The sequence below is a fragment of the Haematobia irritans genome, chromosome 1 (genome assembly GCF_050003625.1).
Source record: "Haematobia irritans isolate KBUSLIRL chromosome 1, ASM5000362v1, whole genome shotgun sequence".
In the NCBI taxonomy this organism is placed as follows: domain Eukaryota; kingdom Metazoa; phylum Arthropoda; class Insecta; order Diptera; family Muscidae; genus Haematobia; species Haematobia irritans.
Genome location: NC_134397.1, coordinates 170,196,357 through 170,218,270, shown reverse-complemented (window position 1 = coordinate 170,218,270; position 21,914 = coordinate 170,196,357). Strand labels below are relative to the sequence as shown.

At 36.9% G+C, this 21,914-nt stretch overlaps 1 protein-coding gene across 2 annotated transcripts in view; it reads left to right on the top strand.

Moving 5' to 3' along the window:
- Positions 1 to 16,873, top strand: part of LOC142222132 (uncharacterized) — a 287,542-nt gene extending 270,669 nt beyond the window's left edge. For both annotated transcript variants that reach the window (XM_075292098.1, XM_075292099.1), the window contains exons 6-11: positions 983 to 6,537; positions 6,602 to 6,907; positions 6,978 to 7,312; positions 11,505 to 11,697; positions 11,775 to 12,075; positions 15,304 to 16,873. In XM_075292098.1, the coding sequence (XP_075148213.1) occupies positions 1,182 to 6,537; positions 6,602 to 6,907; positions 6,978 to 7,312; positions 11,505 to 11,697; positions 11,775 to 12,075; positions 15,304 to 15,484 (6,672 nt within the window). In that variant the 5' untranslated portion in view covers positions 983 to 1,181 and the 3' untranslated portion in view covers positions 15,485 to 16,873. The remainder of the gene's footprint in view (positions 1 to 982; positions 6,538 to 6,601; positions 6,908 to 6,977; positions 7,313 to 11,504; positions 11,698 to 11,774; positions 12,076 to 15,303) is intronic.
- The last annotated feature ends 5,041 nt before the right edge of the window (positions 16,874 to 21,914 follow it).

The window sequence follows — 21,914 nt, the reverse complement described above, 5'->3', positions numbered from 1 at the left end:
TATGGCCATTCGAAGGTGTAAATTTTCAATTGGCCTCTTTGGCAAGTAAACCTGATCATTTTATTTGTTCCCAAGTTCCCAATTTGGAATGACTTCTCATCGAAGAAAACCAAATTCGGAATAGCTCTTTTCAGCCTAACTTATTTTTGTGCCTGGGTGAGCTCTTGCACTTTTTGGGGCTTCAGTGAATTTAGTCCTAGCTAATTTTTTAATATATGTTGCATCCTTTCTCGCGATATATTCAGCTTACGAGCAAGTTTTCTACAATGGCGGAATTTCGTAAATTTCGATCAAATCTGATCTTAACTTTTCGCATCATTTCTGGTGTTGTTACCTTTTTTTCGTCCACTTTTTGGATACGATGCAAAACTGCCAATATCACGATAACCAACCAAATTACGAGAAATAAAATATTTATTCACTTTTAATTACTGGGCTGTAAGGATAGTAGTTTTCCAGCCAAATATAAAGCAATCACACTATAAAGCTTGAATTTCATCACGAATAAATAACTATATTATTAAATGCAATAGATCAAAATGCTTTTGTAAGCTGATAAACAATAAAATGAACTATCACTGAAATAAATTTGTCAGACGATCAGTTTAGACATGATAGCAACCTGAAGTTTGTTGCAATACATATCAGCTACCCGGCATTTATGTGGGGAAAATACACTACAATTTTGATCAAACTAAGTAAGTCTGAAATAAATCAGGCTGCCACTTTAACCTAACAGTGTACTTCGACAAAAGCTCTATGGTGAGAAAATCGAAGTATGTTCAAAATAGAATCGAAATGTTCTCTTTGATATAATAGATGTTCATACCATACGAATAGATCACTGTCATTTCTAATATATACTCCAAGTATGCTTCCCAAAGCAAAAATTCTTCTGTTTATATATACTTTAGTATCATCATGTATCCCTAAATTTATAAAAATTCTAATGTATTCTTTTCCATTAAATATATTCTTACAGATAACTACAGAGGGACCTTAACGCCATATAATGTGAAGTCCTTAACAAGTATGAGATTGAATAGAGACTGCAGTCGACTGCGATCACTCATTTAAAGGAAATCTATAGACTTTCAAGACTTAAGAGATTATCATAGAAAACCAAAGATTTACACACATTTAACCACAAGCACAAAAGTAGTGATCAATACACGGTCACCATGTCGAAACATACGGATAATGATCATTTGCGAAATGATATTTACGAAAATTTACCATGTCAGGCCATGTTCAATGAGTCCGTACGTAAGATCCAGCAACAGAAATCGGCACAGGCTCACAATCCCAATAACATCAACCTAAACAAGGCGCTGTCACAGCAATTGCTCTTGAATAATATCAGCAATCAGGGATCACACATCACACAGAATGTGGTGAATGTAAATTGCAATTCAAATTCGGCTCCAAATAATAAACATCAAAGTGGAGGATTGGGATCGGCACCGCCACGTCACAATACGGGTGGGCAAATGCCCAAGGAAATGATTTATGCCACCCCACTGAGAAAATCCGATCGGTATAAGAGTGGTGAAAGAAGTCGTTTGACGGCGACTCCAGCGTCAAATTCTCCCCGTCCCGTGAAGGAGAACGAGGGGGCTGAAATGAAAATGACCAACATTATGGACTACAAACAGCAGAACACTCGAGATAGTAATCGTGTGAGCAATCATACTACCACAAGTGGTGGCGGCAATCGTAATGGTAATTCAGTACCTGTAACCGATCTAGATGATGAGCCCGATTCGGGTTGTACCTCGAGTAATATGTATGCCAATCGTGGTATACCGTTACCCTCGAGTAGTGGTGCTGGAGGTGGAACACCTAATCATCAATTGGAAGATCGTAGAATATTAAATTTCCTTAAAGATACCACCCAATTGCAAAAGAAAATGGAAATCTCAGGGAAGGATTGTCCCAATTCGAGCTTCTCGAACTTGGCCCGTGAAGAACATTTTGCAAATTTAGTTCAACAGAATTTTCCCATAGATGCCTCACGAAAGAGCTTTGACCCTGAAGATGAAATGGAAGCAGCCTTAGAGGGGGCTGCCAATGGTGTGGGAGGAAATCTTGAAGAAACTTCCGATAATCTTGAAGTCTTTATGCAAAAGAAAATCTCACCTGACAAAGAAGTAAATGGTTTTGTAACCCATCGATCCGAAGGAATGGGTCACCACCATCAGCATCATCACCGATATGGAGCTAAAGTTTACATAAATCGTGAATGGGTTCTGAAGAAAATTGCCATGTGTCTGGAACAACGAACTGCTGGTAAGAAGGCTATACCTGGTCTGCTGGGCCCTTCGGCAACAAACGGAAAAAATGAAGCTTTTGCGGGTTCCTCCAACTTTATGTCTTCCCGAGCTAAAGCTTCGGCTATTTCTTCATCAACCTACAATGGTTGTTTAGTCCTGGGCTCGAATGGTTCTGGAAAGACCAGTATATGTCAGGCGATTATGAATGGCAATTCCGGGACAAGAGGCTTGCTAAATCGTAAACTCTTGGCCTCTTACCTTATCGAGTCACAAAATCCCGAGTGCCATAGCTTATCATTATTCATACGTAAATTAGTGCTACAACTCTTAAGTCACTCCTCCTTGATAGCCAAAGATGAGAGCCAGCGAATAATCGATGAGGGTTTCTCCTTTCTACATGATGAAGTGCAACAACAGGAATCGAAATTGGATGAGGCCATGAATAATATTTCGTTAGATGAAAATGCTGAGGATATTCTCATAGCAGAACTAAAGCGGGGCGCAAACGAATGTGATATAGCGGAATTAGAGAACTTCCATGAGCGCAGGACCTCCACCTCAAAGAAGTCGGAAAACTTACAATTGATGAGACAAAAATCAGAACCAGTGCCTCCGACCCACCAGCATCAACGTGAAATGGATGGAGATGACGATACTATGCTGGATGACAAGAAATGTTATGGCACTCATCCACCCAAGGGCCATAAGAAGAAATCCAACAAAGAGTTCGATGAGAATCGCAAAGATAATGATACTGAGAAACGTGAAGGAAAACGTGAAGATTCCGACAAAGATACGGCTTCTAACAAAACCAGCCCAGGACGTAAATCGAAGATACCGGTGAAACTTAGTCGTCCCGGTATTGCGGGTATATCATCTCCGGTAAAACATGCCAACACTACAGGAGGAGTTAGTTCATCAGTCACTTCACCCCAACAAGGTGGTGGGGAAGATATTGCCACGGTGGTCAATGAAGATCTAAAGCAAGAGATCCAGCAAGCCATAAATGATGAATCTGACGCCAACACAGGTGAAAAACGAAACAACGAAGATAAACCCGAGGCTGATAAGGATATCGAAGGTTTCTCAAAGCAACAAAACCGGGAAAAGGAAACAACGAATGCTGAGCTTAAGGAACAATTGGATGAGGATGAACAGAGATCACCTGAAAGAGATGAAACCGAAAGTAATCTCATTGATTTTGAGAACAAGTCCAAGGGAACTCCCCTAGGTCCAGAAGCACCCGTATCATTTAATACCCTACCACCACCCCTACCCAAAACGAAAAGTTGTCGTACCATTATTGCCGATGGCTACTACGAGATGCTACTATCCAATCCTGAAATATTCGAATGTCTCACTGTGGACAATATTGAAAAAAATCCCGACGAATGTTTCAAAAAGGCCATACTCTTCCCCCTGCTGGAGTTGACACCACCGAAAACAGCTTTGCTGCTTTTGATCGACTCCATTGATGAGAATTACATTAATGAAGGCAACCTAATTTCTACCCTTAAAGGAGGCCGAGGTACTGCCGCAAGTACCCACAAGAGTCGCAATGTGGCTGAATTACTTTCGAATCACATACATTTGTTTCCCAAATGGCTATTCCTGGTATGCACCACCAAGAAGCAGACAAAACAAATCACTCGAATGTTCTCCGGTTTCAAGAAGATCACTTTGGATGATCTACGCAAATCGCATGTGGTCAAGGACGTGCAGGAGTATATCATCAATCGTTTGAACTCCGACTTTAAGGATAGCATTATGTTGACCAAAGAGATCATAGAGTCCTTGCATCAACTCTATATCAAATCGAATGGTTGTATCCTTTACCTGGAAAAGGTATTGAATGGCATCAAGGAGAACTTTTTTAGCTTCCGGGAGATAAAACTCATCCCATGTACTTTGAATGGCTTGTACTTGTATATCTGCCAGAAATCCTTCAACAAAAAACAGTATATGAAAATCAGACCAGTGCTCAATGTTTTGCTGGCTTCTTCGGGCTATGTGGACAAGCTGTTTCTCTTCAATTGTTTGCGTACCCATAACTATACCATCGATAATGAGGAGTTTGAGAAACGCTTGCAACTGATGAAGAACATTTTGCTGTACGATGTGGACCAAAGGCGTTTGAAAATATTCCATAACTCCTTCTCCGATTGGTTGGTGGATGTTAAATTCGCTACTAAAAAATTCATATGCGATGTCAATGAGGGTCATGTCATGATCTCTCTGTATTATCTGTTGGTGGCCGAAACCTTATGTGCCAACACGGTGCGTAAATTCATCTATCACCTCATAAAGTCGGGAGAATATCTCACCAATCGCAACATCGACTTGGATATGATCCTTATGCTGCTGGAATCGCGTTTAAATCTCAACGATTGTTTCTATACCAATCACCTGAACTGTTGCTCTTCCTGTGAGGTGGATTTCAAAAATGATCCCAACTTCTTACCCAAAACCCGTAACATGATAGAGAAGTTCTTAAACAACGAGCTCTGCGACGAATATTCACAGTTACTGTGTGACTTTTTCAAGCCCAGTCTACCTACAGATGCAAAAATTCTTAAACTGCTCATAGAGACTGGCATCAATAATGCAGACTCGCAAACATCTTGCGAGTCTTCACTGATGTCACCGGAGCTTTCTGAAAGATCCCAGAATATTGATTTTGAATTGGCCGATTTATTGATTTCCAGTGAAAGGTCTTGCATTTTGGAAACCCAGAGACCTTCAAGTCCCTCGGAAAAAAGTGAGCCTCACCACGAGAGTCAAGATGACAATGCCTCTTCCACATTGCATCAGTTATCCGATTCGAATCGGATTGAGTTACACAAAGGCAAAGCCTTAATACACATACTGGCCAATGATGGGAATCATTTGTTATTGGAGAGAGCTCTTAACGCATGTAAAGGTCCCATAGATCTTGAAATAGAAGATTATAATGGTCAAACTGCTTTGAATATTGCCGCTCGCAATGGCCACCTGGACGTAGTGAAATTACTTTTGAATTTCTCTCAACCTTGCAACGATGGTACTGGACGTATGAAACGCATCGATGTTAATCATGCTGATCGGGATGGCTGGACTCCTCTGCGTTCAGCTTCCTGGGGTGGTCATACAGAAGTGGTGAAGCTGTTAATAGCTCACCCAGCGTGTAAGATCGATTTGGCCGATAAAGAGGGCCGAACTGCTTTAAGAGCCGCCGCATGGAGTGGTCATGAGGATATACTCAAAATACTTATTGAACATGGAGCCGATGTGAATTCTGTCGACCGACAAGGACGCACATCTCTTATTGCTGCCTCGTACATGGGCCATTATGACATTGTAGAGATTTTGTTGGAGAATGGAGCCAATGTTAATCATTTGGATTTAGATGGACGTAGTGCTTTGTGTGTGGCCGCTCTCTGTGGTTCTTCGGGCTATAGTAAAGTGATCTCTACTCTGTTAGAACATGGTGCTAATACCGATCAATTGGATAATGACGGTATGTCTCCATTGCTGGTAAGCTCTTTCGAGGGCAATGCCGAGGTTTGTGAATTGCTGCTGGAAAATGGTGCTGATCCTGATCTGGCTGATTTTATGGGTCGTACTCCTTTGTGGGCAGCCTGCACAGCTGGTCATGCCAATGTTGTTAAACTTTTACTCTTCTGGGGCTGTGGCATTGATTGCATGGACTCAGAGGGTCGTACTGTTCTCAGTATAGCTGCTGCTCAGGGAAATATAGAGACGGTAAGGCAACTGCTTGATCGAGGTCTCGATGAAACGCATCGTGATAATGCCGGTTGGACCCCATTGCATTATGCAGCATTTGAGGGATTCCATGAGGTGTGCCTACAGCTACTGGAATCTGGAGCGAAAATCGATGAATGTGACAATGAGGGCAAGACAGCTTTGCATTTGGCTGCCCAAGAGGGACGTACGCAGTGTATTCAAGTCCTGCTGGAATGCTTATCGACATTTGTTGACCAAAAGGCTCACGATGGCAAGACAGCTTTTCGTTTGGCCTGTATTGAGGGTCATTTGGAAACGGTGCAATATCTACTTAAATACAATTGCGATGTGAACTCCAAGGATGCTGATTCAAGAACAACTCTTTATATTTTGGCTTTGGAGAATAAATTAGACATGGTCAAATATTTGCTGGAATTCACAGATGTCGATGTGAATATATCGGATAGCGAGGGACGCACGGCTTTGCATGTGGCTGCCTGGCAAGGTCACGCTGAAATGGTAAAAATGCTAATCACACTGGGTAAGTTAAGGAGAAAGAATTTTTATCCATGATTTACATAATTTTCTGTATTCCTTGATAATAGGTAATGCCGATGTCAATGCTATGGATCTAGAGGCCCGAACACCTCTACACTCCTGTGCATGGCAGGGTAATCACGATGTCATGAATATTCTTTTGTATTTTGGGGCTTTGGCTGATCATGCCTGCAAACAAGGTGCCTCCGCTTTGGGCATTTCTGCCCAAGAGGGTCATGAAAAATGTGTTGTAGCCCTTTTGAAGTATGGTGCCAATCCCTATAAATCGGATCATTGTGGCCGCACACCAATCAAATTGGCTGCCAAATCGAATCGCACAAATATTTTGAAAATTTTTGATAATTACACTAAAAGTAAGATCGTCCGCATTTTTCTATAACATTCATATGAATAATTATTTTTTGTTTTGCTTTTCTCTTCTAGATGAAACGAACCAACCCATCGATGGTAGCAAATTTCATCATGCTAACATGTTACGTTCCCCTGATCAACCGCCTTCAATTCCAGCCCATGCTAATCTGAGCATGGGTGGTTTGTCGGCTTCGCCGTACCCACCACATGCCTCTGCCTCATCTGTTTGCTCGGCAGCCACAACGGCTACTGTTAATAACAACATGGCTGCACCCAGTATCCTGAATGCCTCAAGCTCAACCCATAGTTCGAATAATTTCTACCAGAACACCATGCAATCGGATACGAGTAGCTTACATAAGCGTAAGAGTGTTATTTCTAGTCAATCAACTGGTAGCAGTAATGATGTAAGTATTGTGAAGTACCATATGAAAGACTCTATTGTATATATTTATTAAAAGTCAAACATAAGTAATTTATATTCTTAAGAAAGGCAGGCTTATGAAGACCCAAAATTGGAGGAAAATGTCTACAGTTGACAATTTCACACGAAATCCTACAACTCGATTTCCGAGACTAAAAATTTCGGTCAGTCAGTAATTAGTGTTGATGTTCTCCATAGGAAACATCAGATTTGATGTTGTTGTTGTAACCTTCGTATGTATATTGGTGGCTGTAAAGAAAGATGAAACAGATGATGCGAATGCACATCACAATTGATAAATGCATTTTGAAAAGATGCATTTTGTGTTAGATGCGTCCAGAATAAAGTAGGTTCGCAGGACACGTCAAGAGTTGCCTTGCAATATGAGTCACACATCTTGCATTGCCGGGTTTTAGATGTGAGTGACCTATTTAGGTTTCTACAGATACCAGATCGTAGCTGGGACAACACAAGATGTGGTCACTCCAGTACAATAATACTCTGGTGGAAAGATATAGCTGTCTAAACCCCCGTATTCAAGATTCGTCTTGCATGCTTTCCCCCCATCATTGGTGTTGCCGATCTGAGGAACGACCGCTTATTGTTTTGTTATACCCACCACCATAGAATGGTGACGGGGGTATAATAAGTTTGTCATTCCGTTTGTAACGCATCGAAATATCGATTTCCGACTATATAAAGTATATATATATTCTTGATCAGGGAGAAATTCTAAGACGATATAACGATGTCCGTCTGTCCGTCTGTCTGTCTGTCTGTCTGTTGTAATCACGCTACAGTCTTCAATAATGAAGCAATCGCGCTGAAATTTTGCACAAACTCGTCTTTTGTCTGCAGGCAGGTCAAGTTCGAAGATGGGCTATATCGGTCCAGGTTTTGATATAGTCCCCATATAAACCGACCTCCCGATTTGGGGTCTTGGGCTTATAGAAATCGTAGTTTTTATCCAATTTGCCTGAAATTAGAAATGTAGAGGTATTTTATGACCATAAAGGGGTGTGCCAAAAATGGTGAGTATCGGTCCATGTTTTGGTATAGCCCCCATATAGACCGATCTCCCGATTTTACTTCTTGGGCTTATAGAAACCGCAGTTTTTATTCAATTTACCTGAAATTGGAAATCTAGAGGTATTGTAAGACCACAAATACGTGTGCCAAAAATTGTGAGTATCGGACAATATTTTGGTATAGCCCCCATATAGACCGATCTCCCGATTTTACTTCTTGGGCTTATAGAAACCGCAGTTTTTATTCAATTTACCTGAAATTGGAAATCTAGAAGTATTGTAGGACCACAAATACGTATGCCAAAAATTGTGAGTATCTGTCCACGTTTTGGTATGGTCCCCATATAAAAGGACCTCCCGATTTGGGGTCTTGGGCTTATAGAAACCGTAGTTTTTATCCAATTTGTCTGAAATTGGAAATCTAGTGGTATTTTAGGATCATAAAGAGGTGTGCCGAAAATGGTGAGTATCGGTCCATATTTGGTATAGCCCCCATATAGACAGATTTCCCGATTTTAATTCTTGGGCTTCTAGAATCCGAAGTTTTTATCCTATTTGCCTGAAATTGGAAATCTAGTGGCATTTTAGGACCATAAAGAGGTGTGCCGAAAATGGTGAGTATCGGTCCATATTTTGGTATAGCCCCCATATAGACCGATCTCCCGATTTTACTTCTTGGGCTTATAGAAACCGCAGTTTTTATTCAATTTACCTGAAATTGGAAATCTAGAGGTATTGTAGGACCACAAATACGTGTGTCAAAAATTGTGAGTATCGGTCCATGTTTTGGTGTGGTCCCCATATAAAACGACCTCCCGATTTGGGGTCTTGGGCTTATAGAATCCGTAGTTTAAATACAATTTGTCTGAAATTGGAAATTTATAGGTATTTGAGGACCATAAAGGGGTGTGCCAAAAATGGTGAGTATCGGTCCATGTTTTGGTATAGCCCCCATATAGACCGATATCCCGATTTTACTTCTTGGGTTTCTAGAATCCGTAGTTTTTATGCGATTTGCCTGAAATTGTAAATATTATTTTAGGCTCCCAAAAACGTGTATCGGATTAAGTTTTTATCGGTCCTTTTGGTAATGCCTCCATATAGACCGACTTCATTTCTTGAGGGTATAGAAGGCGCACTGATCATGAAAATTGCTTGAAACTCAATGTAAAATTTTCAGATTTCAGATACTTCTCGGGTGAAAATCTACAGATTTAAGATTTCAAAGCAAGACGTTATTTTATAATTTTCTTGCACACTTACAAGAGATGTTAATGATTCCTCTAAAACTCAAACAAAAATGGTTCTTATAAATCCAGAATCTGATATAGTCCTCATAGGTGAAATCTTTAAATTTATCTTCGGGAAGTGTCCTCAAGTCCTCAATCCCTCCTGAAATTTCAAAGGAAACCCTAATATTTGGTTCATGGTGGTGGGTATTTAAGATTCGGCCCGGCCGAACTTAGTGCTGTATATACTTGTTTTCTTCTCAATTCGTACTGGTTGGCTAAGAAGGTAACTTCGTTGACATTGCACTTCATCCGGTGCTGGAATTGACAATATTCTTTCGCCGAGAGTATTTCGGACTGATGATGCAGGTCATTTTTCGACGTCTTGGAATGACAGCAATCAGCAGCGCAGTATTATGCACCGCCTAAGGATTACTCAATTAGATTCCGCTAATACTGGGAGTAAGAACGGGGGCAGCGTAATTCATAACAGTCTCATTACCTTCCCCCTGGTATTACCAGCCAATGCCTTCGGGATCTTGTTTCTCCCAACATATTTGGCAACAATGTTATCCGAAGAATCTGGAAGTTCTTGGACGCGGGAATATTCTGTTCACGGCGGAAGCGACCGTAATCCAATGGCAATAACATACCCAAGTTGCATACAGAGAGTAATGGTTTCAATCCCGATTTCGATCCAATACCAACAAATTTAGTACTAGGCTCTAAAAAATACGTCCCTTGTCATTGATTTAAATATATCGCCCATTTAATGACAGAGAAGTTCACCAATTGTGGTATCACAATAGACTGAATAGCTGCCCCTATACACGCATTCCTTCTCTAGTTGTACCTTACCTAGCCCTAATGACGTAAAATAATTGATTTCGATATGGAGCAGAAATTTGCAAATGCCTGCCAAAAAAGAACCCTCCTTTACTTGACGTGAGTACGGAACTATCATCCACCGTCATTTGGACCTCATGGGTTGGTAAATTTGTTGTTGTTGTAGCCCCATGGAGTTATTTGCATTAGGTTTCTAGAAAATTTAAGATACTCAACATGTCGTTGAAGATCTTAGACGAGTGGAGACTCCTTATTGTGACCCATGTTTGTAGGATCGAAAATCTAGGTCACTAGTTTGCAATAAGTCCAAAGGTGCACTTCATGCAAAAGGGACCTACCAATTTACTATCACTTCCAGCAAGCTAGGTATTAAAACGGCTTGGAACTGGATACAGAATTTTTTGATTCAGGTCAAATTTTAAATTGTGTGACAGTCACATTAATACAATTTTAGATTAAAAGCTAAGTAGACGAACTACATACGAGGTACGGAAGCCACCACGATGCAATGGGTAACATGCCCGCCTTGCATACAAAGGGTCGTGGGTTCAATCCCTGCTTCGGCCGAACATCAAAAAGTTTTTCAGCGGTGGATTATCTCTTCTGAATATCTCTTGATTTAATTCTTGGTAGTGAGTATACCCCAAACATTGTCCTATAAATTACAAAAGTCTCGTGGCAGAAACTGCATTATATTTGAACTGAAAACATAGCTAAGGAGTTACATACCGAAATATGAGAGTTGAACTACGAACTTCGGAACGAATTCTCAATATAAAACTGGGAGCAAGAGTTTAATACAGATTGAACGTCATCCCATATGGGGACCAAAGAATATTGTGTGTAGAAGAAATAAATAATTTTTGGAACAACCACAAACTCTGTCCAAAAATGATTTACTCAATTGAGCAACTGCTACCCGAAAGTCTTATCATAATCTCGAAAATCTACGCTGATATCTAGCAGAACACATTGTAGATATAACTAAAGCGACTATATAACTAAAGAAACATTAACAATACTACGATTTTTCCTATTTCCTAATCGATATTGGTTTCTTTTCTCCATCCAGGCACCTTTAACATTTACCCAACAATTACAACGACAGACAAAGCTAAGCTCACGTAATAATCCATTCATGCAAAATGCTGCAATGGTTAATTCCAAGCATAGCCATTCGGCTTCATCATCGTCACTGGCACATAAATCAGGTGGTCATCAAAGACATTCACAAATATTACCGGATCTCAATGAACATCAAATGGGTAGGTATTGCATTTTCCTTTAATTATCCCTATATTCTAGACATTTTAATAATATTTTTCTTTTTTTCTCTTTTTAGTATCAAATATGGCCAGTAATGAGGCTGATCTATATGATATGGAATGTATGTCACCATTATATGCAACACCACCTCATTCACCAAGCAGTGAATTAAGTTCTCCGGGACAATTACCATCGATCAATAATATCGATGATTGTGCAGGTGGAGCATCTGGCCTTAATGGTGGTGGTTGTATGAATGGTGGTCCTAGTGGCAGTTCAGGTGGCAAATCTGTGTTGCCAGATAATCATTTTGCTCGTGATACCCATATGCGTATTATTTTAGGCAATCTGAAGGAGAACCAAGCTAGCTCTTCAAGGTAAAAATACTTATTTTGTTTTTTTATTTATATTTTTCATATCCACTACTATAGAATGGTGCCGTGGGTATAATAAGTCATTCCATTCGTAGCACATTGAAATATCGAAATTCCAACTATATAAAGTATAGGTTAGGTTAGGTGGTAGCCCGATGTATCAGGCTCACTTAGACTATTCAGTCCATTGTGATACCACATGGGTGAACTCTTATCACTGATTCCATGTTAAGCTCAATGACAAGGGACCTCTTTTTTATAGCCGAGTCCGAGCGGCGTTCCACATTGCAGTAAAACCACTTAGAGAAGCTTTGAAACCCTCAGAAGAAAATATAAAGTATATCCTATATATATTCTTGATCAGGCCGTCTGTCTGTTGTCATCACCCTACAGCCTTTAATATCGCTATCGTCCTGAAATTTTGCACATATTCGCTTATTGTCTGCACGCAGTTCAAGTTCGAAGATGGGCTATACAAGGTCCAGGTTTTAATATAGCCCCTATATAGACCGATCCACAGAGGTTCCAAATCGTTTTTTTTTTATTTTTTTAATAATTCTGCAACTTTTCAACGGATAGAGATAGCAACATAATTTTTTCTTTGTGTGAAAGCTAAGGTGTTTCCTCTAAGTTTGCAAGTTTGTGAGTCCCTAGTTGGTCCACAGGCTGAACTGTAGGCGTTAAAAGTTGGTCACCTCGGGGGTATCAAATTTTGTTTTAGCTGTCAAATCAATTATGAACCGATTTCTATGATTTATTCTTTGCTGGATAGAACTTGTAAAACCCTTCAAAAAAGGTCGTGTGTGTGTGAATATAGTTTATAGCTTGTGAAATAGGTGCCCCACAATTTATTTTTTTTGCAAAATTTTAACAAAGCGGGGTCAGTATTTTGAACATACAGGGGCGGATCCTTGCTTTCTTTTTTTAACTGCAATTCCTACAAAATTCTACGAATTTAAGAATTCAAAATTGTGTACCTATGTGCTTTAGATTAAAAGTTGTAAACTCCACAATTTAGAATTAAAAAAAAAAACAGAATTTTGACCAATTTTTTCGAAAAAAATCTGTCGTAAATTTTTTTGTACCGGTTGGCTGATAAGTCCCCGGTCTAACTAAGAAAAACACATTTTTTCGTTTTTATTATTCAACATAGTTCCCTTCAAGAGCGATACAACGATTATAACGACCTTCCAATTTTTTGATACCATTGTGGTAGTACTCCTTCGGTTTTGCCTCAAAATAGGCCTCAGTTTCGGCGATCACCTCTTCATTGCAGCCAAATTTTTTCTCTGCGAGCATCCTTTTGAGGTCTGAGAAAAACAGAGGCCAGCGGACTTTTAAGTCTTTCCACGCTTCGGAGACGGTTCACCGGTCGCTGTCCACTCAGCCGACTGTCGATTGGACTCAGGAGTGTAGTGATGGAGCCATGTTTCATCCATTGTCACATATCGACGGAAAAACTCGGGTGTATTACGAGTTAACAGCTGCAAACACCGCTCAGAATCATCAACACGTTGTTGTTTTTGGTCAAATGTGAGGTCGCGCGGCACCCATTTTGCACAGAGCTTCCGCATATCCAAATATTGATGAATGATATGACCAAAACGCTCCTTTGATATCTTTGAGGCCTCTGCTATCTCGATCAACTTCATTTTACGGTCATTCAAAACCATTTTGTGGATTTTTTTGATGTTTTCGTCGGTAACCACCTCTTTCGGGCATCCACTGCGTTCACCGTCATCCGAGCTCATATCACCACGCTTGAATTTTGCATACCAATCAATTATTGTTGATTTCCCTGGGACAGAGTCCGGAAACTCATTATCAAGCCAAGTTTTTGCTTCCACCGTATTTTTCCCCTTCAGAAAACAGTATTTTATCAAAACACGAAATTCCTTTTTTCCATTTTTTTCACAATAACAAAAGTTTCTTCGCAAAAGACGCTCTATCTCACAAAATAATTTACTTACAGACGTCAAATTTTGACACAAATCATTTGAAGGTTGGTACTATATAAAAATAATATGCATTTAATACTAGCGGCGCCATCCCGTATTTTCTATCCGATTTGCCTTAAACTTGAAATACAGAGGTGTGATGGTGGTTATAGGTTCATGTGTTGGTATAGCCCCTATATATACCGATCTTCCGACTTTATTTTTTGGGCTTCTAGAAAACATACTTCCTATCCGATTTGCCTAAATTTAAAATCTAGAGTTATTTTAAGATCACAAATAGATGTAACGGAAATGAGGTGAATCAGCCCATGTGTTGGTATAGCCCACGTATAGACCGAGTTTTTATCCAATTTTCATGAAGTTGTAAAACAAGATTATTTTGAAAATTCGCCCTATTTTCGTCGAAATATTTTGAACCAAGAGGAAGCAGCTGATTTTTATCAAAAAATCCCATTGGAGACTTCAGGGGGGAACACAACTAAAACTTCAGGGGGGAACACAACTAAAAATTTACATATAAGAACGAACACGAAACAATGAGACTGACAAAAATTGATTTTATAACAAATTTAAAACATGTTTTATACATTTTTTTTATTTTAAAATATAGTTAATACCATTTAGTTCAAATTTCATTTCGATTTATTTCGATGTAATTTTTCTTTCTTTTGTTTTATTTATTTAAAAGTGCACTTAATTTTATACTTTTTCACACTTTAAAAACCAACTGCTTACTTGCTCTCTTATTGAAGCCGTTCTTAAAGAGTACAGATGGAATAAAACAAAAACAAATGCACATTGTAAAACCTTGTTTGCATAAGAAATAGTGATGCCACACTTTTTGACAAATTTCTAACTTTAATTTTTTATTTTTGGCCAAAGGGATCGACCACTGTGCACTGGCAAGACTGTTATTCGATTGTGGATAACAGTCTTTAGTAGAAGTTACTACGCAATCCGTGGTGGAGGGTACATAAGTTTCGAACTTTCGGCCATATATACTTGTTTAATTTTAATGAATTTGGCTCCCCGACAATCGAATTCGCCGCCTAGCAACTGAAATCGTTTGAGTTTGCAACGTTTGTTACTTTTTACTATACATTTACGACGCTTATGTGACGTTTACAAATTTGCGACAGTCACAAACCTAAAAAAGTTTGATAAAGACCATATCTGATTATCGACTTTAGCTCTTATTTTTCTTTAAGTGTAATTTTTTTATAAATCAAAAGATAGATATAAAAATGTATGTATTATGTTTTCTTCTTTTTAGCAAAAGCAAACGCAGTGGCATAACCACCAATCCAGCAATGCGTCTTATTCGTAGCCGTTTTGATTCAGCGGCTCAACTAATTCGACGAACCAATAACATCCTATCAAGCAATAGCCAAGGTTCATCAAGCATTGGTGTGAAATCGGGAACTTTCCAGTGGCGTAAAGAAAGTCAAATGTAAATTAAAAACAAACAAAAAAAAATAATGCAACCAACCAAGGCAAATGAACAAATTCAGAAAAAAATAAAACAAAAAACATTGATATAATTACTAATTATTTGTATTGTCTTCTAGAGATGTAGTAGTAATGCGAAGATCCCTATTTTAAATTAATTCTATACTTATTTTGTTTTGTTAAAATAAAATACAACTTATTTTTGTTTATGTTTTTAAGTATTTGATTTTGTGATAGTTTAAACATAAGTTTTAGCATTAATAATTTAACACTTAACAAACATAAACACAATTAAATGTACACATACATATGTATTTTTTTTTTAATTATTTCTAGTGGATGAAATGTCTTAATAAAATCGTAGATCTAATTCTTAACCTTCCTATTCCCTCCCCTTCAAAATAGTGCAATGCAATGCATGATTATAGAAAAGAACAAATAACAAAATTACTAATCATTTGCAAAAGATATAAAAAAGAATAAAACATGGTAAATTAATAAAAAAAAAACATCTTAAAAAACAAAACAAAAAATATTAGATCGAAATATAAACCCCCAACAACAACATTCTCACAAATATAGACATTAACCAATCAGAAAGACAGTAATGAAATAATTAGCGAAACATGTAGCATTTTAACATTATTAGAAGTTCTAAACACTGGAAACTCAGAAATCAGTAGAGAGAAAAATGTTTATCACTTATCCCTCAGATCAGGAGCTTAGTCAGAATTGTTTTCTCCGGCAACGTCCCTGTTCCCCACCATCCCCTCCTTTTACCAAATCACCAAAAACTAGATCCTTTTTATTAGAATAAACAATTATTATTAAAGCAATACACATATGCCATTTACAATTTGTTTATATTAATTAATTATGTATTCATTTAAGATCTATTTCAATTATTATTATTTATATAAATTTTTTTATATACACTCTTCTTATATGAACTTTAAGAACAAAATAAAATAAAATATTTAGAAAAAACGAACAATGTGACAAAAAGAGATATAAACTTAATATGGAAAGTAAAACTCTTTTTCCGAAAATAATGAAAAAAACAAAATCGTAAAAAATGTACTATCCCTAAGACATACAAGAAGCAAAAAACATATATTGTTTTAGTTTAACGAAAAACAAATGTACTGACACTTATTATTACTAGTATACACAAATTAACAAAGAAACAAATAATGAGAATTATTTAAATAAAAGAATAAATGCTACACAAACCACCCCCCCCCCCCCCTCCCCAAATGCTAATGGGCATACACACATATACAACAGCATAAATACTTAAAAATACATTAGTCATAAAAAACACAAACCACAACAAAACAAAAAAGAAATTATTAAATAAATTATTTTCAATCAAGAATTAATGAAGAATCGTTTATATTTGAGTATTTTTATTTTTTTTCATTAAAGCAAAAGGAAATCTGACAAAACTAAAAACGTTTTTTCGCAATTTAAACAGAGAAGTTGCCGAAACAACAGCATAAATACTTAAAAATACATTAGTCATAAAAAACACAAACCACAACAAAACAAAAAAGAAATTATTAAATAAATTATTTTCAATCAAGAATTAATGAAGAATCGTTTATATTTGAGTATTTTTATTTTTTTTCATTAAAGCAAAAGGAAATCTGACAAAACTAAAAACGTTTTTTCGCAATTTAAACAGAGAAGTTGCCGAAACTGTGAAAACAGTCTCGTTCGCTAAAACTGCAACATCACCGGAAATTGTAGATTCAGCAAACTTAACTACCCTATTAAAATAACCATTCTTATTCGATTTCCTATAAAGAGACGCCATTCCGACTATTTTTTCTTTACTTTTTTGATGCAAAATTATATTGGTGTTTTATTCTTTTAGCATTTTTTTTAGAAATTTTCATTGTGAACTAAACGTCCGTATATAATTCAATAACCATACAAATAAATTCAATTTAAACTAAAGCAGAAAATATGCTACCGAAAAAATGGTCATATATTGGCGCCATTGATTTTTATTGGATCTTTTTTTTTGTATTGAGTATTAAGTTCGAGTTTAAGGTGGATATTAAGTTCGAGTTTAGCCGCTAATTTTCACTAAAGTGAAAACTAAAGCAGTAAAAAACGTCATAAAATTATACATATTTGTTGCAGATTTCATTACAACTTGATGGGGAATATCCCAAACAAGTTTTCACAAAGTTTGTATTCCTTAAAATGGATTATTAAGGAAAAGTAATCGTGAAAAAATTACGATTTTAGCGGCTAAACTCGAACTCGAACTCGTGAAAAAAATTACGATTTTAAGATGGGTATTAATTTGGAGTTTAACCGCTAAAATCGCTAAAGTGAAAACTAAATCAGTAAGAAAAATGCATGAAATTATACATATTTGTTGCAGATTTCATTATAACTTGATGGGGAATATCCCAAAGCAAGTTTTCACAAAGATTGTATTCCTTAAAATGGATTATTAAGGAAAAGTAATCGTGAAAAATGGCGATTTTAGCGGCTAAACTCGAACTTAATACCCACCTTTAGCCGCTAAAATCGCAATTTTTCACGATTACTTTTCTCTAATAATCCATTAAAAATATAAACTCTTATGAAATGTTGCTTTGGGATATTCCCCATCAAGTTTTAATAATAATTCAAGGAGGTACAATTTTATACTGTTTTTACTGATTTAATTTCGGTTTTAGCGGCTAAACTCGAACTTAGTACCCACCCTTAAATAGAAAATAAATTTTCAAACTTGAGGTCTGAGATTATTTATTAGATTGCTTTTTTATGCAATATTTTGCAATTGCATTGAATTGCTTCATCGGGAAACAGATCAACAATACGAGTTATGGATATTTTTAATTACAAAATATTCTGTTAATTTAATCTTAGCCGCTAAAATCGCAATTTTTCACGATTACTTTTCTCCATTAAAAATATAAACTCTTATGAAATGTTGCTTTGGGATATTCCCCATCAAGTTTTAATAATAATTCAAAGAGGTACAATTTTATACTGTTTTTACTGATTTAATTTCGGTTTTAGCGGCTAAACTCGAACTTAGTACCCACCTTTAAATAGAAAATAAATTTTCAAGCTTGAGGTCTTTGAGATTATTTATTAGATTGCTTTTTTATGCAATATTTTGCAATTGCATTGAATTGCTTCATCGGGAAACAGATCAACAATACGAGTTATGGATATTTTTAATTACAAAATATTCTGTTAATTTTCCATAATATTACTTTATATCGCAAATCTATTTTGATTAAATTTATACAAATGATTAAAGTGTATTTTCCTATCCAATGTATATCGACAAGTATCAGGAGAACAGGAAATACAATAGGTACTTCAAACCACAGCACTGGCGACTGTGCGATAACTAAATATCACCCAAACTTTGACAATGTGACAGTGTTGGAGAGAGAGCGAGAAAGGCAACAGTAAGCGACTAACATTAGAAATAGCGTCGCCAGTATTGGCAACACTATATCTATTAAATCTATATCAAAAAGTATCAGGAGAACAGGAAATACAACACAGCACTTACATATAACTAACATTTAAACGGGAAAACAACAATTGACTTGAAAATAGAGTAGTATCACTACGCTCTGACATTGCACTGATTTCTCTCTTGTTCGATGCTTGCAGGGTTGTCAATTTTGACGATTTATCGGCATTTTAACGTTTTTTACGATTTTTGCCTCGTAAATGACAATATTAGCTCCGTTCAAAAATTATTATTGGAAATCGTTCGTTTACTCCGAAAAGCCAGCAAAAGAGAGACGGAACCACAGTTGTCAGGTATAGAAAGTGTAAGTTAAAGTGGCCAAAGATTATAGATTCAGGAAGATAGGAAATTAGCTACTGAGGATATCGAACCATTTACCAGATTAGTTTAATACTCGAACCAAACGCGTACACGACAAGTATTGACATAGCATTAAAATGCAAATAAAAAGAAATTAAGTGCACGAAATAAATTTCCATAAAGGGGAAAATGTTTTTTTTTTTTTGTTGTTGCCTAAAATTTAACATTGTTTCATTAAGAAAATCAAATTTTTCATTTCTTGCAGGTTAGTACTATAGAGTTAATAATTAAGAGCTTTATGGCCAAGTTTGGAAAAATCGGGAGATACATATATATGGAAGTTATATTTAAAGGTGGGATCCACCGTGGTGCAATGGTTAGCATGCCCGCCTTGCATACACAGGGTCGTGGGTTCAAACCCAGTTTCGACAAAACACCAAAAAGTTGTTCAGCGGTGGATTATCCCACCTCAGTAATGCTGGTGACATTTCTGAGGGTTTCAAAGCTTCTCTAATTGGTTTCACTGCAATGTGGAACGCCGTTCGGACTCGGCTATAAAAAGGAGGTTTCTTGTCATTGAGCTTAACATAGAATCGTGCAGCACTCAATGATAAGAGAAAAGTTCACCACTGTAGTATCACAATGGACTGAATAGTCTAAGCGAGCCTGAAATATCGGGCTGCCACTATACCTAACCTAACCTATATTTAAAGGTGAACCGATTTCGATGAAATTTTGTACACTTGAAGGCTGGTGAATTAGTGAGAAGCGCAGGAGAATTTATCAGTAAAGAAGTGCAATGTGACCCCATTTGTCAAAATCGGGCAATACATATATACGGGAGCTATCCAAATTCAATACCGTTGGTCCTTGTGCCAAATTTCATCAAAATTAGTTGATAAAAGCGATCGCCGGAATCCTGCGAACAACAAATAAATGGACAGAAGGACGGACACCAAGGGCTAGATCGACTCATGAGGTGATTCTGAGCCGATCGGTATATATTTTATGGGGTCTAAAATCAATATTTCTAGTAGGCATATATATAGTTATGGCAGTTTGTATTGCAAATCTTTTTTTATTGATTTTATTATAAAGATTTTCTTTCATATTTCCGATTTCAACAAGTATCAGGAGAACAGGAACTGCAATAGGTACTCCAACAAACAGAGCTGACAACACACTGTGTGATAATTAAACATCATGCAAAATTTGGTGATGAAAGAGTATTGGAGAGAGAGAGAGAGAGCTGCAACAGTAATCGACTATCATTAGAAATGATGTCAATAATGTACCAACAGAGAAATGATGTACCTCAATAATGTACCAACAGAGAAGAGAGTCGACTACAAATCAGATAGAGATAACATTACTCACATACGATTTTCTTTCACATTTCTGATTTCAACAAGTATCAGGAGAACAGGAAATGCAATAGGTACTCCAACAAACAGAGCTGACAACACACTGTGTGATAATTAAACATCATGCAAAATTTGATGATGTAAGAGTATTGGAGAGAGAGAGAGAGAGAGAGAGAGCTGCAACAGTAATCGACTATCATTAGAAATGATGTCAATAATGTACCAACAGAGAAATGATGTACCTCAATAATGTACCAACAGAGAAGAGAGTCGACTACAAATCAGATAGAGATAACATTACTCACATACGATTTTCTTTCACATTTCTGATTTCAACAAGTATCAGGAGAACAGGAAATGCAATAGGTACTCCAACAAACAGAGCTGACAACACACTGTGTGATAATTAAACATCATGCAAAATTTGATGATGTAAGAGTATTGGAGAGAGAGAGAGAGAGAGAGAGCTGCAACAGTAATCGACTATCATTAGAAATGATGTCAATAATGTACCAACAGAGAAATGATGTACCTCAATAATGTACCAACAGAGAAGAGAGTCGACTACAAATCAGATAGAGATAACATTACTCACATACGATTTTCTTTCACATTTCTGATTTCAACAAGTATCAGGAGAACAGGAAATGCAATAGGTACTCCAACAAACAGAGCTGACAACACACTGTGTGATAATTAAACATCATGCAAAATTTGATGATGTAAGAGTATTGGAGAGAGAGAGAGAGAGAGAGAGATAGAGAGAGAGAGAGAGCTGCAACAGTAATCGACTATCATTAGAAATGATGTACCTCAATAAAGTACCAAAAGAGAAGAGAGTCAACTACAAATCAGATAGAGATAACATTACTCACACATACAGACACATCATAAATAAAATATTGTATATTATACAATCATCCAACATCAGAGAAAATAAGAGAGAAATCAGTGAAATATCAGTAGTGGACGAGTATAGTACTATGGTGCTTGCTGTTTTTCCTTTTTAAGTTTGTTGTACCTATTGTATTTTCTGTTCTCCTGATACTTCTTGATATAAATTTGATAGCAAATACTCTTTAAGAATATGTAAAAATTTTATAACAAACTAAATAGATTTGCAATATAAACTCCATAATTAAAATATTATTGAATATTTGGCATAAATAATTTCTATTTTTTTCTTTACTCTTTAGGTAATTTTTCTTTTATGGTAGAAGTAATCTCGTTAATGATAGTTGAAAAATATACCAG